The sequence below is a fragment of the Pagrus pagrus genome (assembly GCF_965226575.1).
Source record: "Pagrus pagrus genome assembly, chromosome: 15".
Taxonomy (NCBI): Eukaryota; Metazoa; Chordata; class Actinopteri; order Spariformes; family Sparidae; genus Pagrus; species Pagrus pagrus.
In genome coordinates, this window is record NC_140199.1 from 15,932,428 (window position 1) to 15,956,224 (window position 23,797).

Below are 23,797 nucleotides of genomic sequence, written 5' to 3' on the forward strand. Positions count from 1 at the left end.
GGCAGCGACAACTCATTGTTTAGCAGTGATAACTTCATTTCACGAGAGTATAGTCAATTGACCATTTTGAAATCCCCCAAACCGAGGTGACGTAAAGTTCTTTATCTATCACTTTTGAATTCAAAGAAAGGTAGTGCTGAAAATATGGAAAATATACAGAGAAGAGGCAGCTAAAAGCCAAAAAGTTTGAAGGATTCTGAATCAGTTAGAAAGGATTATATTAAACAGTGCAGCCTGTAATGCAGATAGCATTAGGACCGACATGTTTGTTTACAGCACTCCTGCTCACTTTTGACAGGAGTACTGTGACAAACATTTAGAGGATCAATAATCCCCGCTGTGGCCAGAATCAATTTCAAGGTTATAATTGAGTGGCTCATTTGGTACGGAATGGCTTAGATGTTTAATTTGTTTACGGTCATAACACCAAGACATGATTGTGGCAGGCTTTACACCGGAAGAATGGAAACAGGTTTTCTTCGCAAAAAATGCAAAAGCATTCTGACAGCTGTGAGAAACTAAAGAGGCCTGTATGTCCCTCTAGGCATTGTTTTGTAAAGAAAATGCTGGTACATGTTGGATGACATTGTTTCAGTATATTTTCATCCTCAATCTAACGGTTTCCCACTTATCTCCTCCAAGCAAAGAAAAATGGAAGGAAGATAGAGAGCTTGCTGTCAGAATCCCTCCTTTTATAAGACGGAAATGTTTGTTTCTGCTGTTTTGAGCTCCTTCAAATCAATTAATGATTTCCATTTGCTCTACTTTCTTCTTTTAATCTGAACATTAAAACAATTTGGTAAAAACCTGTTTTGAAGGCTCCTTACAAATTCGGAGATATGTTTTCTTTCATCTGTCAAACTTCTGAGAAGCACTGCTTGGATATTGCAGGTTGAGGTTTTTTATTCTCATTACCGTTTTTAAATATTTCCCGAGGCTGTAAGTCTTTGTTTTAGATGAATTCATGGAGACATGCTCCGTTTTAAGTGAAAGTATTAACGCCCACGATGATGGTGCATAGAAATCACATCCCCTTTTAGGTAACAAAATATTATTTATGTCTATATTGCTTAGACAAAGCTCCCTAATGTATTCCTTTAAACTGTGCAGATAGGGTTTTTTTTCTCATAAAGATGTCCGTTGATCCTTCTCAGCACGTTTAGATTGCTTTTCACAAGCCTTAGAAGACACAAAATAATGTAAAAAGCTTCTTTCCTCTGAGTAGTCCTAGTAGTTCAGTAGATTAAAAGGTGTATGTCCTCCAATTAAGATGAGTGATTCTCCATCCTTTGATTACTGCACAATATTTTACACTGCTGCAAGTTACATATGGGCTAATTCAGTAATTGGCATAACATGGAGTGACTGACACATATAGAATAAACGGCTGACAGCCCGTCAGGAGGCTTGATAGCATCCAGCAGCTCATACTTGACAGATTGATTTTGCAGCTATTCCTGGTAAATGAGCCAGAGCAAAAAGCTGATAACTCATCAGTACTACACAGCACGGTGGCGCTTCCCATGTCATCCAAAGTGTGTAGTGTGATCTACAGGAAAATTTGTAATGTATTGGTTCCAGTTGGTTTGGTTTTATTCTGTTTCAGACAATGCACAAATAAGGGCCCTTTCAGACAGAATCAGCATTGCAGCAAAAATGCAGTTCCTCCCATTCATTTGAATGAGGGTAGTGTGTTGAGGCTGCAGCAGTGTGAACCGCAGTGGGAGAAATGCAGTCAGCTGTTGCAAAAAAGTTGAAGCAGAATCAACACAAATAATCACGAGTAGGACCAGCAGCTAGTAGCACTGCAACATAGCAGCTTCTCCTTTGTTGTTCAATGGCGGTTGGCAAAATGATTTTCATTGCGTTACTGCCAACTTCTAGATCATCAGGATTAAAGTCCACAACATTACATAACACAAACGGGCCATGAAAGGACACTCCCACAATGCCGCACAACAATGTGGCTAATCATCGCCTAATTTGGTCTGAATGAGGCCTCAGGCACAAGTACTTATCGCCTCTTTTAAGCTGTTTCTAAAAACTGTAATAGATTCCAGTTATCCAACTTCATCTGCTACATTGTTCCAAACTTTCGGATTGAGACCCAATAGAACCATATCTACAAATTTTGGCTGAATATTATATTATATTATATTTATGCTGGTCTTTAGTATACTCAAACACAGGTAAATTCATTGAACCCTATTGCAATCTTTCCCAAATTTGACACATACATTTTGAACTAACAAAGCCAAATCATCAGCATACAGAAAATGCTCAGTCATCTACAGATTTGATATAGTATACATAATGTGTATTAGGAAAAATAAAGGTCCAAAGATTGATCCTTGTGGAACTCCTCACATGACCACTCCTACATCTGATAATGTATCATTCATATCTATATAATGAATAACATTACATAAGTATGATTTAAACTACTGCTGAAATGTTTTGAAGCCTCTACCATTGCCATGTTCATCGATGTTAGAAGGAAGGAGACGTTGCGTTGGCTACATGGAGAAAGAGACAAAAGACGGATAAAGAGAAAGAAATAGATCTCCCGTATGGCAATTGAGAAGCCTGATTTTGAACAGTGCTAATTTAAGTTAGATCAAATAAAATGATTTAATGTCTCAGGATTCTCTTGAAGGTCAATTTGAACCATATAATTTGGTGTTTTCATTCAGCACTGTACGCTGCTACTGCTACTGTACAGTACTGTCTTTTTAATCTCATTGTAGTAAGCCATACAACATTATCCTTACAACAAATAATTACTCCTTCGTTCTTTTTTCTCTTTGTAAAACAGAGCCACTGAGGTCTTTTGAAATAGTCAGGAGCTGTAGTTTATATATAGTAAGTGGGTATATTTCACCACAAAAGACTGTCACACCATGTTAGAGCTTACAGTTCCCCCATAGCACTCATCATAGCTATTAGGGTGGCATTACCACTTCAAAACAGAAACTCTCTTAGGCTGTCACAATAGGGGGTGTCAAGTCCATTTCATGACTTCCAGGAGCTAAAGAATATGAAAAAGAAAAGGTAGTTGCATGCCTGCTGGCCTCTCCTAAACCAACAGGACAGAAACAGGCCTGCAAATGGCACCAGACACATAGAGGAACATATACAGTATGTTCTGAAAGGAAGTTTTTTCTTTTCAGTCCATATAGTGCAAAAGGGTACTATAGAGGAACTGTATAATGCAGACATACCTGGTGTTGAGCTTCTGAAACAGTTTTATAATATAAGGATCAGTGTTTTATCTAGTTGTACAAAGTGTCAACCATGCTAGTGCAATCCTTCCCACAACAGAATCAAGTCAGTTTTAAATGGACCTATATTCAGATTATGTTACCTAAAAGTTATTAATTCAATCCTTGATTTACTGGCTGTAATCCAGTTCAGGTCTCATTCAGGTTCAACTGTTGACCCTGACCTTTAATATCTAGCCCAGTAATGTTCACAGGTGTTATGAATAAAAATGTTTGCCTCATCTTCTACTGCAATAAAATGTGTGTCATAAAGGGTGACACACATTTTTGACCAGTGGCTTCCTGTACTCTGGATGACCTTTGACTGGAGGACCTAAAATTACAACCTGTTTTAAGTCTGATTAACCCAATAAGTCTGAATTGTTCAAAAACTGCTCCCTCTTAATAGTTGGATCACTTAATATACAATAATTAACTATATGAATATGTATTAACTGGAGCCATTTATGGTTTCTGTAGCGTTTGAACCCGAGGATGGTTATAATATCCCTCATTATGTTCCAGCTCGTATTTCAATAGAGGCAGCTGCTGAAAGGAAAAGCCCCACTGTCCTTGAAATCTACCCTTTGGAAAGCCTCGCTTAAATGCTGTGAAACAAAGGTGGCGAAGCATTTTGTCGGAGAAGACATGGTGGCTTAGTTGAAACAAAGAGCTGAACTAAGAGTGTTTCATGATATTCATGTTATTTAACACCTTTTTTCTTCTCACCACCTTCTCTCTGCCATGCCCCGTGTTTGTAATCAAAAAATTAATGAGCGCTGCTTTTGTGGAAAGTGGGCTTTATCAGATTCTGACTTTCCCCGCCCCGCATCAGAGTCGGAGGCTGACTCTGTCTCCCCTGCGAGCCCCCCCAGGCCACCTCGCAGAGAGTTTAGGGAAACTCTCCTCTTTGTTCATTTTTCCTTCAGCATAAGCAATTTATCACTGAATGAACTTTTATTGTATCTCTGGATGACTCACATTAAATTTTCGCCCATTAATTTTGAAATGGATTTTGAAATGGGTACTAAGCTTTTATCAAATGCCTGGGAATCTCATTTGGATTATTGTATTTCATTAATTACTTGATAGACAAAGCATACTTTTCAATGTAGATTTGTGTGCTGTTTAATTAATTAGCATGTTTTCTCTTTTAATTAAAGCCATTTTTTTAAATTAAAGCCCACAGCAAAACACATATATAATTTGTTTGTAATTAGGCCTTAATTGGTGGTAGTGGAAGCTTAGCACCCTCGGTTTCTTTTTTCATGATTGCCATTTTATTGCCAGTCACTCATTAATTAAACTGTTTTTTCTAATTAGCTTATAAAACTGTTGATGGCATATTATTGTAAGTGTGAGTTCAAAGCTTGCTAATAAGCCTACCCTACTCAGAAGAGGCAAGATAATGGAATGTGCACAAAGCAGGCGAACTTTCAGAGATTTTTTTTTTGTCTACTCCCTAAAGATGACATGTCATGTGTATCTAGCATCAGATTACTGGAAGAGAAAATGGAGGCACGGCTGTTCTACTATGCCCTCCCTGGAGTGGCTTTCTTTTTGCTTGCCATGTAATTCTGTTTGTCAAAGTGGAGGCAAGATTACAAAACGCTCTTATGAGGCTGCCCCATGAAACACTGAATGAAACAGTGTGTGAACACAGAAACATGTAAATGCATGTGGTAATTATTTATATATATATATTTTAGCTTTTTATGGAAAATTGCCATATAGTAATCACATTGTGCTTTGTTTAACAGTGGTTTTGCTGTTGCTGAATTTAGTGTTGAAGCGAGTGATTCGGAGAATATAAGTTTCCAATAAACTCCGAAGCAACTATTAGTTGAGGAATCAATGAGTAAATTGACCAGTGTTGAGATGTAACTAATTGCATTTACTCAGGTACTGTACCTAAGTTCGAATTACAAAAACAAAGTGCAAATTCTTCTTATTCGTCATCGCCTGTACAAACATTTTGTGAAAAAACTCACCTTGCAATGTTGCCAACATGTACACAAAAATACATGAAAGTATGCTGCTTGAGTGTGATGCGTGACATTTTTTTAGCGATTTGACTAATTTTAGTCTGAGTAAATTTTCACACACACAACAATGGAAAAACATGAAACCCACCCCTCTTTGGACCCTTATTACTTCATCAAATTTCCACATAGAAAAATGTATCAAACTGTTTTGGTCTGACTTCTACTTTTTGAGCTATCAGAGTATTTTTGATGATACGTTTAAGCTTACAAGCTGTCATCAGCCTCTCATGGAGCTATTTTTAATGTCGACCATTTTGTCCTTTTTAAAACGGGACATATCAAACAGCAGCTTTAAGGTAGATGGTACTACTGATATCAACAATGCTTTGATACCTGCTGTGCCAATGGTCTTTGCCATTGATGCAACCACTGCTATTAATACTTTTGGTATTAGCACTCAGGCCACTGCCTGTAGTAGTAGGACTATCACTGCCACAGATGCTATTAGCCACAGTGCTTCAGGTACTCCTGCATTAACACTACTATCAAATCCAGCGTCTGGCAACCAATAACTTATGATGATCTTATAGAATACCATGCATGATTATATATAAGTAAGAAGTATTAGAGCTGAAAGAATTAGTCAATTTATTAATTAGTCCTTTAATTAATGTTTCATGCAAAAGGACAAACATCTCTTGATTCCAGCTTCTAAGATGTGAGGATTTGCTCTTTTACCTTGTCTTAAATTACAGCAAACTGAATAATTCAAGTTTTGACCATTGGTTGGACAAAATGAGCAATTTGAATGTAAAAAATAAAATAAATCACAACCTTTTAGGAAACGGTAAAAAAATTATCTCCACAGTAAATGTTGCTCACACATTCATGCATCAGGAAGAATAATCTAATGAACATTATGTAATAGTATAACACCCACAGGGACGTTTGCACTGAGTCCTTTTGTTGCTTTAAGTATATTTTGATAATTACAGTTAAATCCGTTTAGTTAAGGAACATCTTCAATACAGGATTTTTACTGGAAATGGAGTATTTATAGTGTGATTTTACTACTTTTACTTAAGTAAGTAAGTGATGTCCTTATATCTTCTGGTTAATTTGCATTCTTTGTGTTTATTCCAGTCTATTACTTCACTTGTGTCAAGTAACTGAATGAAACTTTGTATTCCTTCCTCTTAAATGCGATATGGGTGGTATTGATTGACCTCTTGATCCTTTGACCTTCCCACTGTTGCTGAAACACTGAGGCTTTACAGCCAGAACCACATTTTTCTTCCCCCCTCCGCCTCAGTTCTAAGAAATTATGCTGAAATAACACACGAGCTGCCTAATCTGATATTCATTCCTTTCTTATATAGCCCTGCTTTCCAAAGTTGACTAAGGCCACATTATTTAGGCATTAAGGTAGTGTGATAAGGGAATTAGGCTGGTCATTAATCGTTTACACGTCAAATGCAGCAGAGCAGCTCGGGGAGGTGATTTAGCGAGGCAAAGCCATATAGCCCATGTTAATCCACCTCTCACACGTTTTAATTGGAAGAGGCTTCCTGGATAGGAAATTTATGAATGGGTTTAAGGCCATTTCTTCCTTAAAGCCATCATTTATTTCTTATTGTTAATAGGAGCTTTAACACTTTATCCAGACGGAGATGTATTTTTCCTCATCTTTCATTCAGCTATTGTCTTTTTGCACTCGCTGTTTAATTGCCACAGTGTTTTTGTAAACCCTGCGCCGCTCATAAAGATTTCCAAATGCTTCTTTCATTTATCAAACACCTCAGAAATGATGCAACAGAACAGACACACAAACGAAAACAGAGTGTGAAACTGTCATTAAGATAGACTTGGTTTATCTTGTGTATGGCTTATACAGCAGCAATGCAGATTTTCTTTTTTTTTTCTTTTTTTTCTTTTTTGGATTGAGGCCCCATGTTTGGGTCTCCACTTGAATCTCCATGACGACCCAAACATGAATGAACAGAAAACGGTACTATTGACTTAACCCTCCTAGTGGCCTTAAGCTGCTGCTGCTGCTGCAGTGCCAGCATTGTGCACCGTGATTTTTTTTTTTTTTTTTTGCCCTCAAATCTTCCAAAGGTCAGAGTATTAATCCTCTGAATAAACCTTGTATATAACAGGGCTGCGCCCAGGCCACACAAGAGAGACACACCAGGCACAGAAACATAGCTGTGATGGACACTTAATTGTATATTAATGTGTGATGGAGTGGGAAGAATTGCCTTTTAGGAGCCACATAAACAAAGAATGCAGGAGGTTTCCTGTCTCCTGCTTTTATTCCAGCTTTGTACTTTCATTCTTATTTTTTCACCAGCCTCTGATGTGAGAGGATTTGGCACTAAGATGCACGCAAGGGGAGGGGGAAAAATCCTGAAAAGTGGATCAAAAAAGTAAATGAAAAATAATGTCATATTACTGAAAATATGAGAGGCTAATTTGTGCCGACTTTTTGCTAATTTTGTTCTCGCCACAGAAAGAGGAGCCGTCACCTGCTCGGCGCCACAGCGCTGACAGTGCCAGTGATCCATGAAATAAGCTGCCGCTGGCTTTGTTCAGATAAGAATGAACAAATCTGCACAATGTACTGCTCTCGGAATCTCATTTTCATACTTGCATGCAGGCTAAAAGAAATAAGCTGTTTGCAGGCTTGATTAATCAGACATTTGAGGGGTTTTTTTTTGTCTCTTTGATCTGCTCTGTCTCCTAGGTAACTTGGTTGACATTAATGTTGAGCCCCAGTAAAGACAATCAGGGATTGTAGACTAAACTGATAAAAAAAGGGAAAAAAATTAAAGACCTTTAATGCTTTAAATGTAGTAAACGCTATGTTGTGAATTTAAAAGAGGGGGAAATGAGGGGCATGGAAGTGGGTTTTAATTTTGCTCTTGGAATGTTTGGGAAGGCGTGTTTTCAAGACCTTTTGCATTTCAAATGCAACCCCACAGGAGAGCAGGTTAATGTGGGTAATCCCAGTGTAGAAAAAAAGAAAAATCTCTGTCTGTAAATCTCCAAATGAAACCATTTAGCATCATGCAGTTTCATTTGATTTGCTCCTAGAATGAGCCAATGGGATCTTTTTTCTACGAACACAGAGAGCAGGAGCTGCTCTCAGATTTGTCAACAATTTAATAAACGGCTTGTTTATAATCTCTGCGTGCATCGCAGACACTCAGAAGCGTTTAGCACCTACACCATTCCAACAAGGAGCAGGGAAAACCCTGGTGTGGTTTTATCTGCTCGCAAATCTCCTACAAATGTAAGAGCAATCACCCGTTATAACTCTCTTTAAGAGGAGAAAACATCATTTGAGGAATTTAAAACCTATAAAATGGCAAAGAACTGGAGAACTGTCATAGTATGTGCGCTTCAGGCTGTGCAGACGCTTTCACAAATCTTCCAGTGACTGTATAGATGAATGCCTTGAGGGCCCAGCCGGAGCCCAGTACTTGCAGCCAGCCGAAGCCCTTATCTTAAATCCAAGCAAAGTACCATTAATCTTTTTGAAAGACCTTTATGGCTTTTAATGTATCCCAAATTAGAACATTTTACACCCTTGGTTCCTGAAATATGGTGATAAAAAGCCTTTAGAGTTTAATTTTTCCTGCCTGCTCGCTCTGACCTGCTTAATCCCAGCATGCATTAGGAGATATTTTAGTTTCAGTCTTTCTAATAAAGTTTATCCCACTTAATTATAATTGAAACATTTTTTTTCCAGCAGGTCTTTTTTTTTTTCAAGTGGCGCAGTGGTGGCACATTTCTTCATTACCTTAAGACTTTCTTTCCCCCCTGATTGTACTGTGAATATTACAGAGAATTACCCAAAGGTTTGGTGAAATTGTTCCAAGTTGTTTATCAAAGTTTGCCTTTGCTTGAATAATAAACCTATCTCAGGAGTGACAGAGGAGGCAGGATTTTTCTCTTTGTTTCCCGTGCTTCTGTGTGACTGGGGTTATTGGGATTATTCTGCTTCACAATACATACGTCCTCCCTGGGATTTGAATGTTTGCTTCTTGCAGTCACGGTCATTCTCTTCACTTCTGATTTCAGGGACTGCCTGCAGTACTCCAAACAGAAAAGTCTCTTTTACACTGGTGATGAGCGAGAAATGCCGTTGCAACGTTTTCGACACGGAGGGGAAAAATGTCAAAATGCTGAACGTTGCTTCTCATTGTTTATTTATTCACTTGTTTCATTTGCACATTAAACAAGAAAAAAAGAAGTAATCAAAAAGAAACAATGTGCGGGAGAGACTATAAGCCAGGAGCTTAAAAATATGACTTCCTCTTAAAACACCTCAAACAAAAGGCAAAATAGATTAGAATAATTTTAATAAAACAACGCCCCTGTAATTTATGGAGCTATGGGGCACTTCAGCCCCCACACAAAACACACACACAGAAATAACTCACATATTCACCAGTTACATTTCTGAGCACTGTTAATGTATTTATACTTCACCTTTATTTTTCACTGGGTATTGCTTGAGTGCTACCTCAAATATGTTGGGTGTTGCAGATTATAAAACCAGCTTGTAGGGTAACATTTTTAAAGAAAAAAACACAAGAAGCACTTCAGAAATCTTAATCTCAACTACTGACTCTTTTCATTATTGATTTATCTGCCAATTGTAAAATATTATTGTCACACCTTCCCAGAGCCCAAGTTAGCATCTTCAAATCACTTATTTTGACTGAATCCCAAATCCAGAGATATTTACTTACTATCAAAGAAGGCTAAAGAATCAGCAAATATTAGATTATCAACATTTTCTGTTGATTGACCAATTGAGTGTTTTCTAGACAAGAAACTTAAAGGTGCACTATGTAGTTTTGGGGAAGACATTTTAATCAGAAGATTGACTGATTTAGTCAATTTATGCCTAAGCAAACTCTTTGTTTTCATGACTGAATAAACTGAACTTAACTAAATGAACAACACAATTTCATACTGTTTAACTTTGTTTATATTTGGCGGACCCTGCCACCTTAGCTTCAATCGGTGTTCTGGGGACCTTATTTTCCCTCTGAGAACAGCTTCTTTATTCAGTTATAGAAAAAATAAATTATCATTAATATTGTAAATATTCAAATTCAGTTAGAATTTCTTCTCCAAATAGTGCCCCATTAAGTTTGACAGAGGAACAATTCATACCTATACATTACAGACAGTTCATACTGAACACATTAGAAAAACCATAAGATGTCTTGAGGAGAAGAACTGATTGTCATTGCAAAAGTGTTCTTGCAGTTTGAGAGTAAAACAAAGACAACAATTAGCAAAGTTTTCAAGATGCAGTGAAAACAAAGTCATTTATTAACATTAATACATCATTATATGTTCATTGCACATGTAAAATTTCCTGATATTCCTTTTCAAGCACCTGTTTTGTGTTGTATTTGTATTTTCACACTGTTGTGCTGCTGCTTCATTGTGTACATTTGTTTTTATGCTGCAGAAAACATCAGAGACATCAGACATCAGTTTGAGTTATTTTCTGTGACATACTGTATGTTATACCCAAACTCCAGTCCTAATGTCCTGTAAGATTTGTTAAATTCTAGGATTTTAGGATAGCATGTGTGCTGTTCAGCTCAATAACAGTTTTGTCTGTGGTGTGGAGGAGGAGGCAGCACTGAGAAGCAGAGACACTGACGAGAAGCCACCCTGACACATCAGTCAGAAAGCTTTTTCCTTCCACGGACTGATTTCCATTCTCTAATGGGCCTCTCCTCTGTCTGCCTCTAAATAGCTTGCTGTGAATATCGCTCAAGCCGCTGATTGCCGTGACTTTGTGCAACGCAAACAGGAAGAGGAAGCTTTGAGGGCAGCGCAGAAAAGGAAGAAGGAAATAGCCTGGGGGTACGACGTCTTCTCTCTCTGTCCTCATGTTTATGTTTGCCATCATATCTGCCATGTGTGACACTCTGGGTTCAAGTTGAGTTAAGATAGAGCCACTGAAACCTGCATTAGCTGCACTTTGAATGATTACTCATGCAGAGATTGAAGTTGACAGCTAAAATGTATTCATAAAGGCTTCAGTAATTTCATGTTTTTCTGTGTTGCAGGTTTGAAGCTAAAAAACGATGGGAAACCAAAAGCAACATGGGCTTCATGTGACAAACACGGAGCAAGAGGAGAAAGACTGTTTATTTATTTTTAAAGTCAATTTGATAAAAAATAATGTTTTTAATGGCGGACTGATCCCGTTTCTCTTCATTCTCTTTGTATATTTTGAAGACTTCACTACAGCAGAGTGTGAGAGGGGGAAAAAGTCAGACAGTTGGCTGAGGAAAAACCAATCCAGCGAGTACAAGAAAGAGAAGAATTATAGAGCATTCAAATTAATTCCTAAGGCGCCCATTGGTGTCTGTATTGTGTTATTTTTCATTACATTTCAGTGATTTGAGCGTTCTGGCCTTTTTTTTCCCCCTTCAAATTAAATCTGGTGTACATTACTGGATGATGCGTTTATTTATTGCTGTAAAGTGGGTTAATCATGAAGGCGCTCCTTTCTTCTTCCGAGGAAGAGAAAGGAAAGATTAGGGCCCTAATGCAATGTACAGGATAATGTGCGATAGGATTTGGGAGTAGAAAATGAAATTTGGCTGCTGTAAACAGTTGTGAGCAGTTGTAAACTGGAAGTTGGGTAAACGTCGTGAGGAGGGGGGGTGAGACATGAAACAGAGGCTTTGCTGTTGGCCCTCACCCATGCTGGGAGACATGCTATTGTATCTCAGCCTGAACAAGAGGCACGCGCTGTTTCTCGAAGCCTACACTCGCCGCTTATTGTGTGATGAGCTCTCCTCAGCATCTGTAAACTCGTCTAAAACCGTCGATTCCTCTCGCTGTTACTTTGATCTTTTTTTTGATCTGCAGCGTTTGCCTTCGCAGCTACTAGCACGTCTGAAATGCTCATTCAGATTCCAGGAAGTGTTAATTGCAAACAGCATGCAAAAAAGCACAAGAATGATAATTACTTTTATTCATAATGCTTGCTTATATTTTTTTTCCCCAACCATAGAAAATGATTACTTTGCTTCAAGGTAATGAGAATTAAAATTAATCCACCTAAGTTGTTTGCATTGCACATATTTGGGCACTTTGTCCCCCGGTGAGGAGCAGTATCTCGTAGCTTTGCTGTGTAGGCTTAATCTGTACGAGGAAAAATTAACTAAACATCAGAAATAAAAGTTTGTAGGCAATTATGATACAAAACACCTGAGCTGAAGAAACCTAGATACGAGAGGAGTACAAAACCACACGCTGAATTTTTAAAAATCAAGCGTTTTGGATCATTTTACATCCAAGTGAATCGCACGACTGTGTGCATGAGAAGCTGTCAGTTGTTGAGAATTGATGCTAATTAAACTATTAATTATCTCTGTAATGAGACGCGAGTTAAAACTGTATTAAGCACATCAAAGTACGACGTGGGATTTCTTCACTTTGATGAAAATATATCTTGACTGTGGAATGAGGAAACATCGGCAGATGCTTTATTAACGGGACAAAAAGTACCAAAATTTAAAGGCCTTCAAAGGTTTTGGGTAACTCCTGGAGAATAGCGTGCTGGTTCAACAGTCTTAAGTTTTATTTACAGATAACTGCTGGATGCAGGGGTTTTGCTTATTTCCTAAACATTGCACAACTTTATCATCTACATGGAAGAACTTGCAAGAACAATGTTTACCATAAGGAGATGTAACCATTTTCCGAAGCTAGTAGTTGTCAGTGAACACTACCAGCACTGATCCAAGAGCAGCGCAGCACTGTATCAATAGCATCTCACTTTATTAATCTCTTGGAACACAGCATAATGCCTTGAGCAGAGATGATTCTGCTTTTAAGCTGGAAAATCCACTTTCCCCTCTCGTCATGTTGAGGAGCTGTTTTCAATAGTCTGTTACTGGAGGCCAATCTTAGCCTCTGACCTAGGCTGATTTGTTGTGAAACGCGCCGACAAATTCCTTGGGCACATGTCGAACCACTTCTAGGAAAAGTGTTTGTTGTATGGAGCGTGGGTAAAGAAAAAACAACAACAGCAATCCCATTAAATGGTTGGAAAGCTGCTATTGTGTGAAAGGGAACATATGTCGCTGGCAACAAGACATCAGCACTATCGCTCGCTGCTATCGCCGGATAGAAGAGGATTAACTCAAAGGAGAGAACTCCGAGATGCAGCTGATAAGGGCAAGCAGTGTTCAAAACACCTCGCACCTAATGCAAAGTGTAGATCAGACATGGTAATGTTGCTTCGTTGTGTGTTGTGTTTAATCCCCTGCAACTTGTTACACTCGCTCTCATTGAATTTCCCTGTTTAAATAATACAGCTGCAACTTATGGTTATTTTCATTGTTGATTAGTCTGTTGATTATTTTCTTGACCAATTAGTTATTTGGGCTAATAATCGTCAGAAAATGGTAAAAATTGTTGATCAGCCCAAGGTGACGTCATCAAATGTCCACAACCCAAAACATTCACCAAAAAAAAAAATACTCAAACTAATTCATCGATTATCACAATAGTTGGCAATTAATTGAATAGTTTACAACAAATTTTTTTATCATTAATTAATCATTGCTGTGATCAGTTTCAGATTTCAGTCCATATAAGACGTATGAAATGTTTTTCTCTAACAAGGATTCTGTAGATATTTTATGGTACATTTTCACAAGGGAAATTGAACTTGTTCTTATTGTAAAACTACAGTACGGTGGCTCTGAGGTTTAACTAAATAGAAAATACAACAACATCTCACAAAACAACATTACAGAAAACAATGATATTTCTGAAAGCACAGTAATAGAGATAATATAGACAACAACAATTTCTAAAAAACATTTAAGGCATCACCACATTGTGAAACCTTGTCACGTTTTCTGTTTAGCTGATTTGTTTCGTTCCATAATTTTTGTGTTTTGTACCTCACCACTACTGAAAACTCCCAAAATGTTACTTATCACATGAGTCATGTTTCAGTACACAGGAGATATTTTGTTCCCTCCTCTCAAAGTAACATATTGTAGGAGCGACAGGCAGTGTGGATGTTGACATATTCCTCGGCTGATTTAATGACCTGTTTAATTCTGGCACGTCTGTAGTCCTCTCAGATGTTTTGCAGTTTTAATTAGTGTAATCATCGCTCTTGAAAAAGGCCACAGGGTTGTTTAATGGGTCATGTTTGTCAAGATGCACAGAATTATAACACAAAAGACATGCCATTTATTCAGCGCTGCAGTCGTTCAGTGATTATGGGTGTCACAATTGATAATTAGGGAAAGAATTGATTTATCTGAAAGCCAAAATGAACCTCTGTGGTGTGAGGAAATTAGTTTGACAGTGTTTGGATGAGCGGTGTTTACACTGCAGTGTGGCGGTGGGGGAACACTTAAACACTCCAGCGTTAAATGAAGCAACGTGCACAAACACACACCCACTGCTGTCTCTGGACGGGAGAGTCAGGAGAGTTTTGATGTGACATCTGGAGCAGCAACTGGATATTTTCACTAATTACAAAACTTCATATGAAATTGTGAATATACTGTTTCATTCTGCAGGCTTTCATCACATGATAAGCAGAGGTTATGGTTCCAATTTTCAGGCAGTAAAGTGTTTTACGCAGTTTCCTCAAACTGTGGGAATTAGGTCAAGCTAACATTTACAATTTGATAAAGACTGTTTAAATGCACTTCCTCCATAATTAATATCCATACTGTAATATGTGGGTTACATATACACCCTCTTAATTGTTTCTTAGTTTGAAACTGCTTGGAAAGCATCTATTTTATCATTTAGCATAACTTATAGAACAAAAAAATGAAAACGAACTTTCAATTAATTTCTTCTTTTGCTATCGCGAAATAAAAACATTCCCAAGCACAAATATGCTGAGCATGCACTCATTATGCATTCATCTCTCTCCCTCCGCAAACCACATACGGCATTTTATCTGAATGAATTATTAACCAAGTTAATGAATATTTCATTTTTCTTTATGGAACCATTTAACAGTCCCAACAGAGGTAATGACATCTTAAGCAGTGCCAAGTACCTGAAGAAAGAGGACAGAATATCATTTATGTGGCCAACCAAGTTAAAGTGTGCAACATATATTGAGATGTTGAAGCTTTTATTGTAGTCTATATTGAACAATGAATGTTTTAATATAAGTCCTTCCTTCATGTTATAGTGTATAAACACATCTTTACTGGTAACTTACACTGACCTGGCTTTATTTCCACACACACGGTCCTGAAATCCCATTGTATCTTGAGAATGGACGCAGCATGATCTAGAGCAGCCGGAGGGAATTTACACTGAGCAAATGAATTTAATGGTGTAATTAACATTACCTTGATTTGTCCCAGGAAAGACCTCAGCAAGTCTTGCTTGTGTGGTAATTTATTGCCGAGTTCCTATGAAGAACACTCACCTACTGTAGAGCAGGTAATTACCAACACTGGCTTGATTAGAAGGGGGTACAAACTGCTCCAGACTTGTTATTGATCAATTAATACTGGTAATACTGCAGTGATACCACAACAAGACGGTGGTAGTTCAAAGTACATTGAATTAACCCTTAGATGTTTTTAACAGCTAAGGTGTGGTTTACAATAGATACAGTAAATGTTGACAGTACAGTATAAACCTGACAGAAATGACTGATAATAAGAAACTATAACAACAATAAAAACAATAAGAAACGTGGCAATTTAGTCCTCTTGATGTAATGTCAGCTAACTGTCACATGTTTGCTAACATTAGCTAACCTAAAATGGGACTATACATGATGTGTTGTGTCCCTAAAGATCATGAAACCTACATAATCTGACTTTACATTATACTGTCACCTTTGAGCAATGGTAGGTGTCTTTGGTGATGGTTTTGAGGTTCAGCTGATGGTGAGGTCTACTGCACAGCCTAATCCACGTTTTAGATCGGACAACATTTGTCTTTGGTTTTGGCGACGGAATAAACACAGCATCTTCCACATGGCCATGGCGTCAAGGTACAAGAAGAGGTTCCCAGCAACATCTTTTAACCATCTTCTTAACTTGTTTTCCTTTTCAACATAAACGAAACCCAGCACATGGTTTAAGTTTAACAGGAAACCGCAACCGAAAGTGAGAATGGCGGGACTAAGGAAGGATCAATTCCCACAGGACATGTGTGCGTGTCAATTGTGACCCACTTATGCGTCTAAGGGTTAGGAACCTTTGTAACATTACACATTGTTGAGGAAACTGATTTATTTTTCTTTTATTGTGAATAAACTTTTCCATCATCTTAGGGTTTTAACACTGATTGAAGCATCCATGTTGACTTCAAATCTTAACAGTGTTGTCTGAGCAGTGCAGTCTTTTTCAAGCACTAATGTTGCCATGTTAGAGGAGCTGTCTAACAGTACGGGCAGGCCCAATGAGCAGAGAACCAATTTGTGTCCAAACCCCAGGAAACTCCATACTCTCTCAAGTAATTCCCTCTATTCTGACTCCTTAAAACCTTGTCTCGACATAAACAATAGCAACGCTTTGTAAAAGTGACTCTAAAACCTCTGCCAAGCATAATTTATCATTTGAATGACAATAGACCACTTAGCACTGCCTAAATTATTTCGGTGCTCTATCTGCTACTTGACTGTCTTTGTGTTGTAACAGCGGACGATCATTAACGCCACAGGGTGATGTGGTGCTCCCTTATCTCGTGCTTGGTCCTCAGAGTTTACTTTAGATAGAAGCTGCTCGGCCATGACAGCAACAACTTCCTTTTTTATTCTAAGACAAGTCTAAGTCATCACTTATTAGATTTAAGTGTAACAGAGTGAACAATGTAGAAAGTAGAATTATACTTTTATAGAGGTTTTGTCATGTGAGAGGCTTGGTGATTAATTTATCTTTTAAAAAGGGAACAGGCAAATCTGTCTTAATTATAATAGTGGGCTGCAAGTAAGAGAACCTGAGAGTTTGAACGTAACAAAGATTTAAGCTGTTGAAGAAAAGACCATCAAGCTGTCCTTTCTTCGCCTGGAAAGAAAATGCAGTTTCAACTGCTGAAATATTATACACAGGTTTACATCTGAGAGGGTTCACTTCACAGAGGTCTGACTGTTTTGGCCACTGTGCTGCTCCACTTCAACAGATTCAAAGAGGCATTATGGTCAGTGCTGATGACAATTCAGTCCTGAGATGTTTTCAGCTGATCACGCTCAAGACACACTTATGATTCATCTCAACTACTTGAACTCCCGATTTTCTCCTTAAATTTCGCCCAAACTATCATCATTAATAAGTCTGATAATATTAAATCTTTTTCTTATTGTTAACAAATCCCATGAAAAGACCAAAGTCATCAATACATTGATCCTACTGACAACTATTGTCTGATTGGCGATGGCCTGATACATTGGTATATCTCTGTGCTATATTGCTCTGTTGTTCCACAAAAACTAAAGAGTGAGTCACACACAGCTGAAAATAGTCCCCAACTAAAACACTATTTACCCCTGTTGGACTATGGTTTGCTAAAATTAAGGTGTCCAGCTGTTTTTAGGAAATTACTAAGCAAAATAATAATTAATATTATCGTTTGTTTTGAAGATTTGTTTAGGTATTTTTTTGAATGAGATGTGTTTACAATATGACAGATATAGATTAATGACTGCTTTATCCAACTTTCAAACAGATTTTTCCCCAAATCTTCTTTAATTTTCAGAAGAAACAGAACAAAGAGCTTTCTCATGTGCTTTTAATGTGTGCCATTTTATCCATGATCCTGACAGATTTGGTATCTGTGGAAAATAAAATCAAGTTCTGTGGGATTGGATAGCTTAAGAAATATGAGGTCCAGCATAAAATAAGAATATTTTAACATTTTGGTACATAGGCTTATTGCCTCTTGCAGAGAAATAGATGACACGATTGACACCACTTTTTGGTACACTGCATATGGAGCTATGAAGCTAAGCTCTGCAAAACAGCTGGAAGCAGAAGGAAACAGCTAACATGACTTTCTATGGTAACAGCATCCTGCAGCTCAATAATTAACACATTATATCTTGTTTGTTTAATCCATGCAAAAACAAAGTATTAAAATGATGCATTGTGGTTCTACAGGGGGTTATATGGTGGACTGTTTCTTGGCCGGTTGCTATGATTTCCAGTATTTTTCTGCTGGTGGCCTGATGGTGACTCCAACACTCCAGTCACTGTTGATGAGTAAATTTTTGAGTAGCTGCGACATGGAATTTTTTTTAACCGTTGACCAGTCAGGATAGCTGTTTCCCCCTGCTGCCAGGCTTAATGCTAAGCTAAGCTAACTGTGTCTGTACTCCAGCTTCATATTTGATGGACAGGTATGAGAGTGGTATCAGTCATCTTGTAACTCTTGGCAAGAAAGCAAATGTAGCAAAGCTATTTTCCAAATTATTCGAGGAGAAGTTAATTTAAAACCCTTACCGTCAAAAATGTATTTGGTATGTCTATTTAGTGTTGATAAACCTGAGAGTATTAAGAAACCACAGATTTTTTAGATGTGCTGTAACAATAATCATCCAAACAAAGTCTAATTTTAAATTCCCATCACGATGTGACCTAACAGTAAGTATCATGTTCTGCAGCATACAGGTACCAAATTCCTGCACCGCGTGGCTTTGTGGCCCATCGCTCCCGTCTTGTTCTCCATACAGTGATAACTGCCATAATGAGATTTGCCATTAAGAGAGAAAAGAATGAAAAGGACCCCAGCCATCTGTATAGCTCACCATGGTAAAAGGCTGAATGCTATCAAGCCAGAATTCAATCGCTGAATTATACCCTCTTTGTGTGCGTAGGGCCAGTGAGTACCTCACACTATATTCATTTCAAAAAGGCCTCAATTTAATTAGTTCTCATATGTTGAAAAATTCATGAATTTGTCTGCAATTCCCGCTGCCATTGTTGGGAGTGACTTAAGCAGTGGTGTTAGGCTTTCAGGCGGTTTGGAAGGAAAAATAGCCCCCAACAAAAAAGAAACAACTGTTTATGTAAATAGACACTGCATGTTTACTTGGTGGAAGAAAGCGAGGGCCCTGAACAGAGTGCTAAGCTTAGCGTGGCTCTGCCAAAGGGGACCTCTCACCATCAACTTCAGTCTTATTAAACTGATTACCAACTCCAGCTAATTAATCAGAGACAGTGCCCTTTCTTGTCATGCAGGGAGGGAGCTCTGTGCGTCTCACAGAGTTCCTCTCTCTCCACCTCCCCCTCCCATCTGCTCGCCTCTGTTCCCCCCTTTCTCCCTTTTCTTTTTCCAGCTTTGATTGAAGTAGGGGAATGGTAATTTTCATGCATCATCTGGGCCGGCAGGATGGGAGGACAAGTAGTAATTACCTTAAACAAACAAGACCGAGATTGCTTGAGAAGCTACCTCTTTATTCAGGCTCGCGAAATAAGAAAACAGACCGAGAGCGTAATGGTTTCAAAACACATTTTACAGGCCATTTTGTTCTTTGTGTTAGATACGGTTTTCATCTCAGATAAAGAGTCAACCCCAAAATTTTTAGAGTTAAGACTTGAAAGCCATTTTAGCAGTAGTTTGGTTCATGTGTGGTAACTTTGAAGGTTCACTGCTTTTTAAACGTTATTTCACAGCCTGTGGTAGAAAGCATGTGGATGTGCTTTAGAACAAAAATGAACAAATAGCCTAATTTTAGGGTGGCATGTTATTTAAAGTTTTTGTTTTGTTTTTTTTAACATGTCAAAGGTGCCAATGTTTTCTGCTGATGGATAGCATTTAGATCTGTATGGGGAACTTTACTTCTGTGCTAGCAGCTCTGTTAGCATTGCACTGTGACCAACCACCAACATTAACAAATAGAAAAAGACAGAAATTTACAAAAACATGGGAGAAATGTACTCGGTTAATGAATATAATGTTCAAAGACATTTTTAAGAAAAGCTACAGCTGCAACCTCATCATCTGACCAGGCGAATCAGCAGAAAGTATGTGTTCATTTTGCGTAGTGCATTATGAAGTCAAAAATAATTACTGTTACAAGCGGAAGCATTTAAGAGCCCACATAGTCAAGCGGGCACACAGTGACTTTTCCTATGTTTTTGCCAGCTGGCTGTAAATAACATAACTCAAACAAACCTTAATTGGACATGCATTAAGTCAGTCCGTGCATGTAAACATAGCCGATGCGTTTAGCCCCTGCTTTGCACCGTGCATTCAGTCTGCTAAATCTCCCAGAGTTCAAGCCTCTCATGATCACTCCTCACTCCCCCCACACGCTCACGCTATAAAACTGTCCAGTTTTCTTTGTATTACAGACGTTTACGGTTAATGTGCAACCGTTTCTCACTTCAGCGACCTCTGTGTTGGTACTGCACCTTTTGCTGCATGCTCTAATTGCTTTTAATGGCTTATTTAACAATGTTAATTGTAATGCTGTTTGTTTCATAACTGATTCATATGTAGTGAACTTTTCTCCTCTTTTGACAGTTTTCTGATATTTGTGTGTCAACCAATAGACTTCTTGTCTGGTTTCTGCTCTGCTTTCCCTTCCTATCAAGAGTGGTTATGCCTCAATAAGAAACATTTTGATTGACTAAATTTAAGGTAAAATGACAGATTTATTACCCACGGAAGGGCAGCAGGAATATGTGAAGTTGTAGGAAAGACTGCACAGGTGTTTTTAGGCTGGATGGGAAGATGGCTTATAAGATCAGTATGGATGTGTGTTTTAGCCATAAGAACTTATATTAAAATAAAACAGCTGCAAAATATCTTCTCCACACTGTCAGACCAGGGTGCAGTGAGTGCAAGTATCCAGTCTGGGTTTGCCTGTGCTTTGTGTGGGAATGGGGCTTGAGAAGCTCAGATCCCCATTCTCCCAACTCACACTTCCTGCTGTTCTGTCTGATTGTGTCGTCTTTGTCTTAGCCTGATGCGCTCGCCTCCTCCTCTGGAGAGGCTAATGCAGGCCCTTTTTTTTCTCCTGCAATCTCACCAAATGCCAAGTGTAACTGGTGCCCCTATTGCTCCTAATTAATGCGTGATTAAAGAGTGAAATAAGGGATTCTACCAGTGATTTGTTTTTTCAAGGAGTAAGAAATTAATCCCCTTTGGATCTTGCAGAATCATTTAAGGATTCTCCTTGTTCTGTTTATCAAATAAACCAAGTAATTAAAGACTTTAGATAAGTAGGCTAAATTGATGCCCGCCCTATGTCTTCCCAAGCTAGTGTTCACTGATAGAAACAGCTGTGTTGCTCTGGTAATGTGCAGCATTATACTTGTCCAATAACAATGCCCTTTGTGTTTGGTAGTCGTGTAATTACGCTGGGGAGCCTCCTTGACCTTGGTAAGCACATCTATCTTACTTGTGGATCAGTGTATTTCATTTCTTAACCCACAAAGATACATCACAAGGGAGTTTACTGACATCCCTGTGAATGTAATTCAGAGTACAGACTACATTACTGGCAACGCACGATTGTGTAGTATGCAATAGTGCAGTTATCCCGGCTGATGATACACGCACAGCCTCTGGCTATTTAACAGCATAATCCTCAGCTAACTTATTGTAGCTCTACTGTATCTGGAGAGGCAGCAGTGTGATTTTTATTACTTTCACCTGAGTACCCAGGGGAGGTATCTTATCTCCCCACTTGGTTTTATGCAGTTCAGTTTTGAAAGGTCTTCAAATGTTGGGAAATTTGAATTTAGGCTGCATGTCTGACCAGCGAGACACACGAGGTGACTTCACTTCGCTCCTTTGCCGTTTTTCCCCCCGTATGGAAAGGGCTCGACCATTTCTGGTGTTGCATCAGTGTTTCCAACACGGCACCTGCAGCAAATGTCCAGTCTGAGACCTCAAGCCGACACTTTGAAGCCGAGCAGGGCAGGGCTGTTTAAATGACTTCATCTTGTCCAGATGAAAGGGAAAATGTTGGACTTCTCCGTCACAAACAAAGATTGAGGATGTGCGTTACGTTTTCCTGCTCCTTGCAACATTTTACACTTTTTTTGTTGCATAATTTGTACTCTGAATTTTTTTTTTGTTGGCATGAAATAGTCATTTGTGCTCTTAATTACTGTCATGGTTATGTAACTGTGGTTAGCATGGTTATAAACTGATGTATTAGCAGTAGACTAGTTCTTTCCCTTTGCCTACTGACCCACAAATACTGACTGGATATTGTTCAGCTATTATCACATTCATTACATTTGTCATTGTGCCCTCAACGCTCTAAGTTAGGCTTCAGATTTGCATTGTGGAGATATGTGAAATCACCAAACTTATTTACTTGTGTTGTCATTTTTAGCCATAACATTTAAATATATATGGTAAAACACGGTGACCTATCCGACTTTTCTATTGTGCTTATTTTACATACTGTGTTGCTTTGCTAGCATCTTTGATAGCTACCCAACAGCGGTCTAGTTTGGGTTAACTGATGCACTCACTTCTGTAGTCTGTGGCTCATCAGATAAATTATGTCTCCAACCTAATGTTAGTGAAATGTTGTCATTAGCTATGACAATATCGACATGCATTTTAGATGAATTAGATGCATTTGAAATAGCATTATAAAAAAAGTAAATCAAATTATATGTAAGCTAATTTGCGATGCAGGGGTTTTCTTCCTGGAAGTTACTGTAAACAAACATTATGATTTGGTCTCCTGTGGTGTAGCGTTCTTTATCCCTGTGGCTACTCCCCCGTTCGACTCTGGCAAACCAGTCTTGGCTAGTTGATGTAAAACCCAATTGTTACCCACGAATTACAAATTAACAATTGGGAATAGTTTTTCCGTTATGTTTCTCGACTCCTTATCTCTCTAAACAATGAAAGAAAATGTAAGTGTCCTATTAAAGTGTCTGTTATTAACAAACCTGCCTAGCATATTAAATGTTGTGAATAGTCCTGTCTTGCTGATTTTTTATTGATTCTTGAGTTGAAGTGTTCATTGAAAATGTGTATACATCCATCATGAAGAGATTTGCATCTAAAGCAAATTAACTCCACCGTCTAGTTACCTCGTTGGCTCAAGAATGTAAAGTAGTGCTTTTATAATTTTTGTGTTGTTCTTAATTAGTTTTAAAACATGTTTGTGTTTCATTCTTGGAAAGATTTGTGAAATATATGAGATATATCTGTTTCCACACATATATAGTATTACAGTCAAGCCAATAATCTCATTAGAAGATTAAACATATACAAAATATACTAATACACTATTACACTGATTGTAAGTAGGTGGATAAGATCATTACACAATGCTTTAAATAAAACACATTTACCTGTTCAGTTCTATGTACTGTGCACTTGTTTTTTCTCCCTCTTGTTCTTTCTTCTCCTACATCTCTCTCTCTCTCTCTCTTTCTATTTCACTGACTTCTTATTCCCTCCTTTCCCTGGGCACACGGTCCGCCTGTGTTCTTTAGTCTTTTATGGCAGGCCTAGCGCTGAGCCTTCCTCTAATTAGATCAGGAATTATGGTATGGATTAGGTGATGGAGGGGCATGCCAG

At 38.3% G+C, this 23,797-nt stretch overlaps 2 protein-coding genes across 5 annotated transcripts in view; one reads left to right on the top strand and one right to left on the bottom strand.

Moving 5' to 3' along the window:
- The window catches only part of fam204a (family with sequence similarity 204 member A), a 29,017-nt gene extending 5,821 nt beyond the window's left edge, over positions 1 to 23,196 (top strand). For both annotated transcript variants that reach the window (XM_084376050.1, XM_084376051.1), the window contains exons 6-7: positions 11,034 to 11,143; positions 11,350 to 23,196. In XM_084376050.1, coding sequence (XP_084232176.1) covers positions 11,034 to 11,143; positions 11,350 to 11,401 — 162 coding nt within the window. In that variant the 3' untranslated portion in view covers positions 11,402 to 23,196. The remainder of the gene's footprint in view (positions 1 to 11,033; positions 11,144 to 11,349) is intronic.
- pik3ap1 (phosphoinositide-3-kinase adaptor protein 1) overlaps positions 1 to 23,797 on the bottom strand; it is a 98,714-nt gene that overhangs the window by 43,155 nt on the left and 31,762 nt on the right. The gene's annotated exons all lie outside the window — the stretch shown is intronic.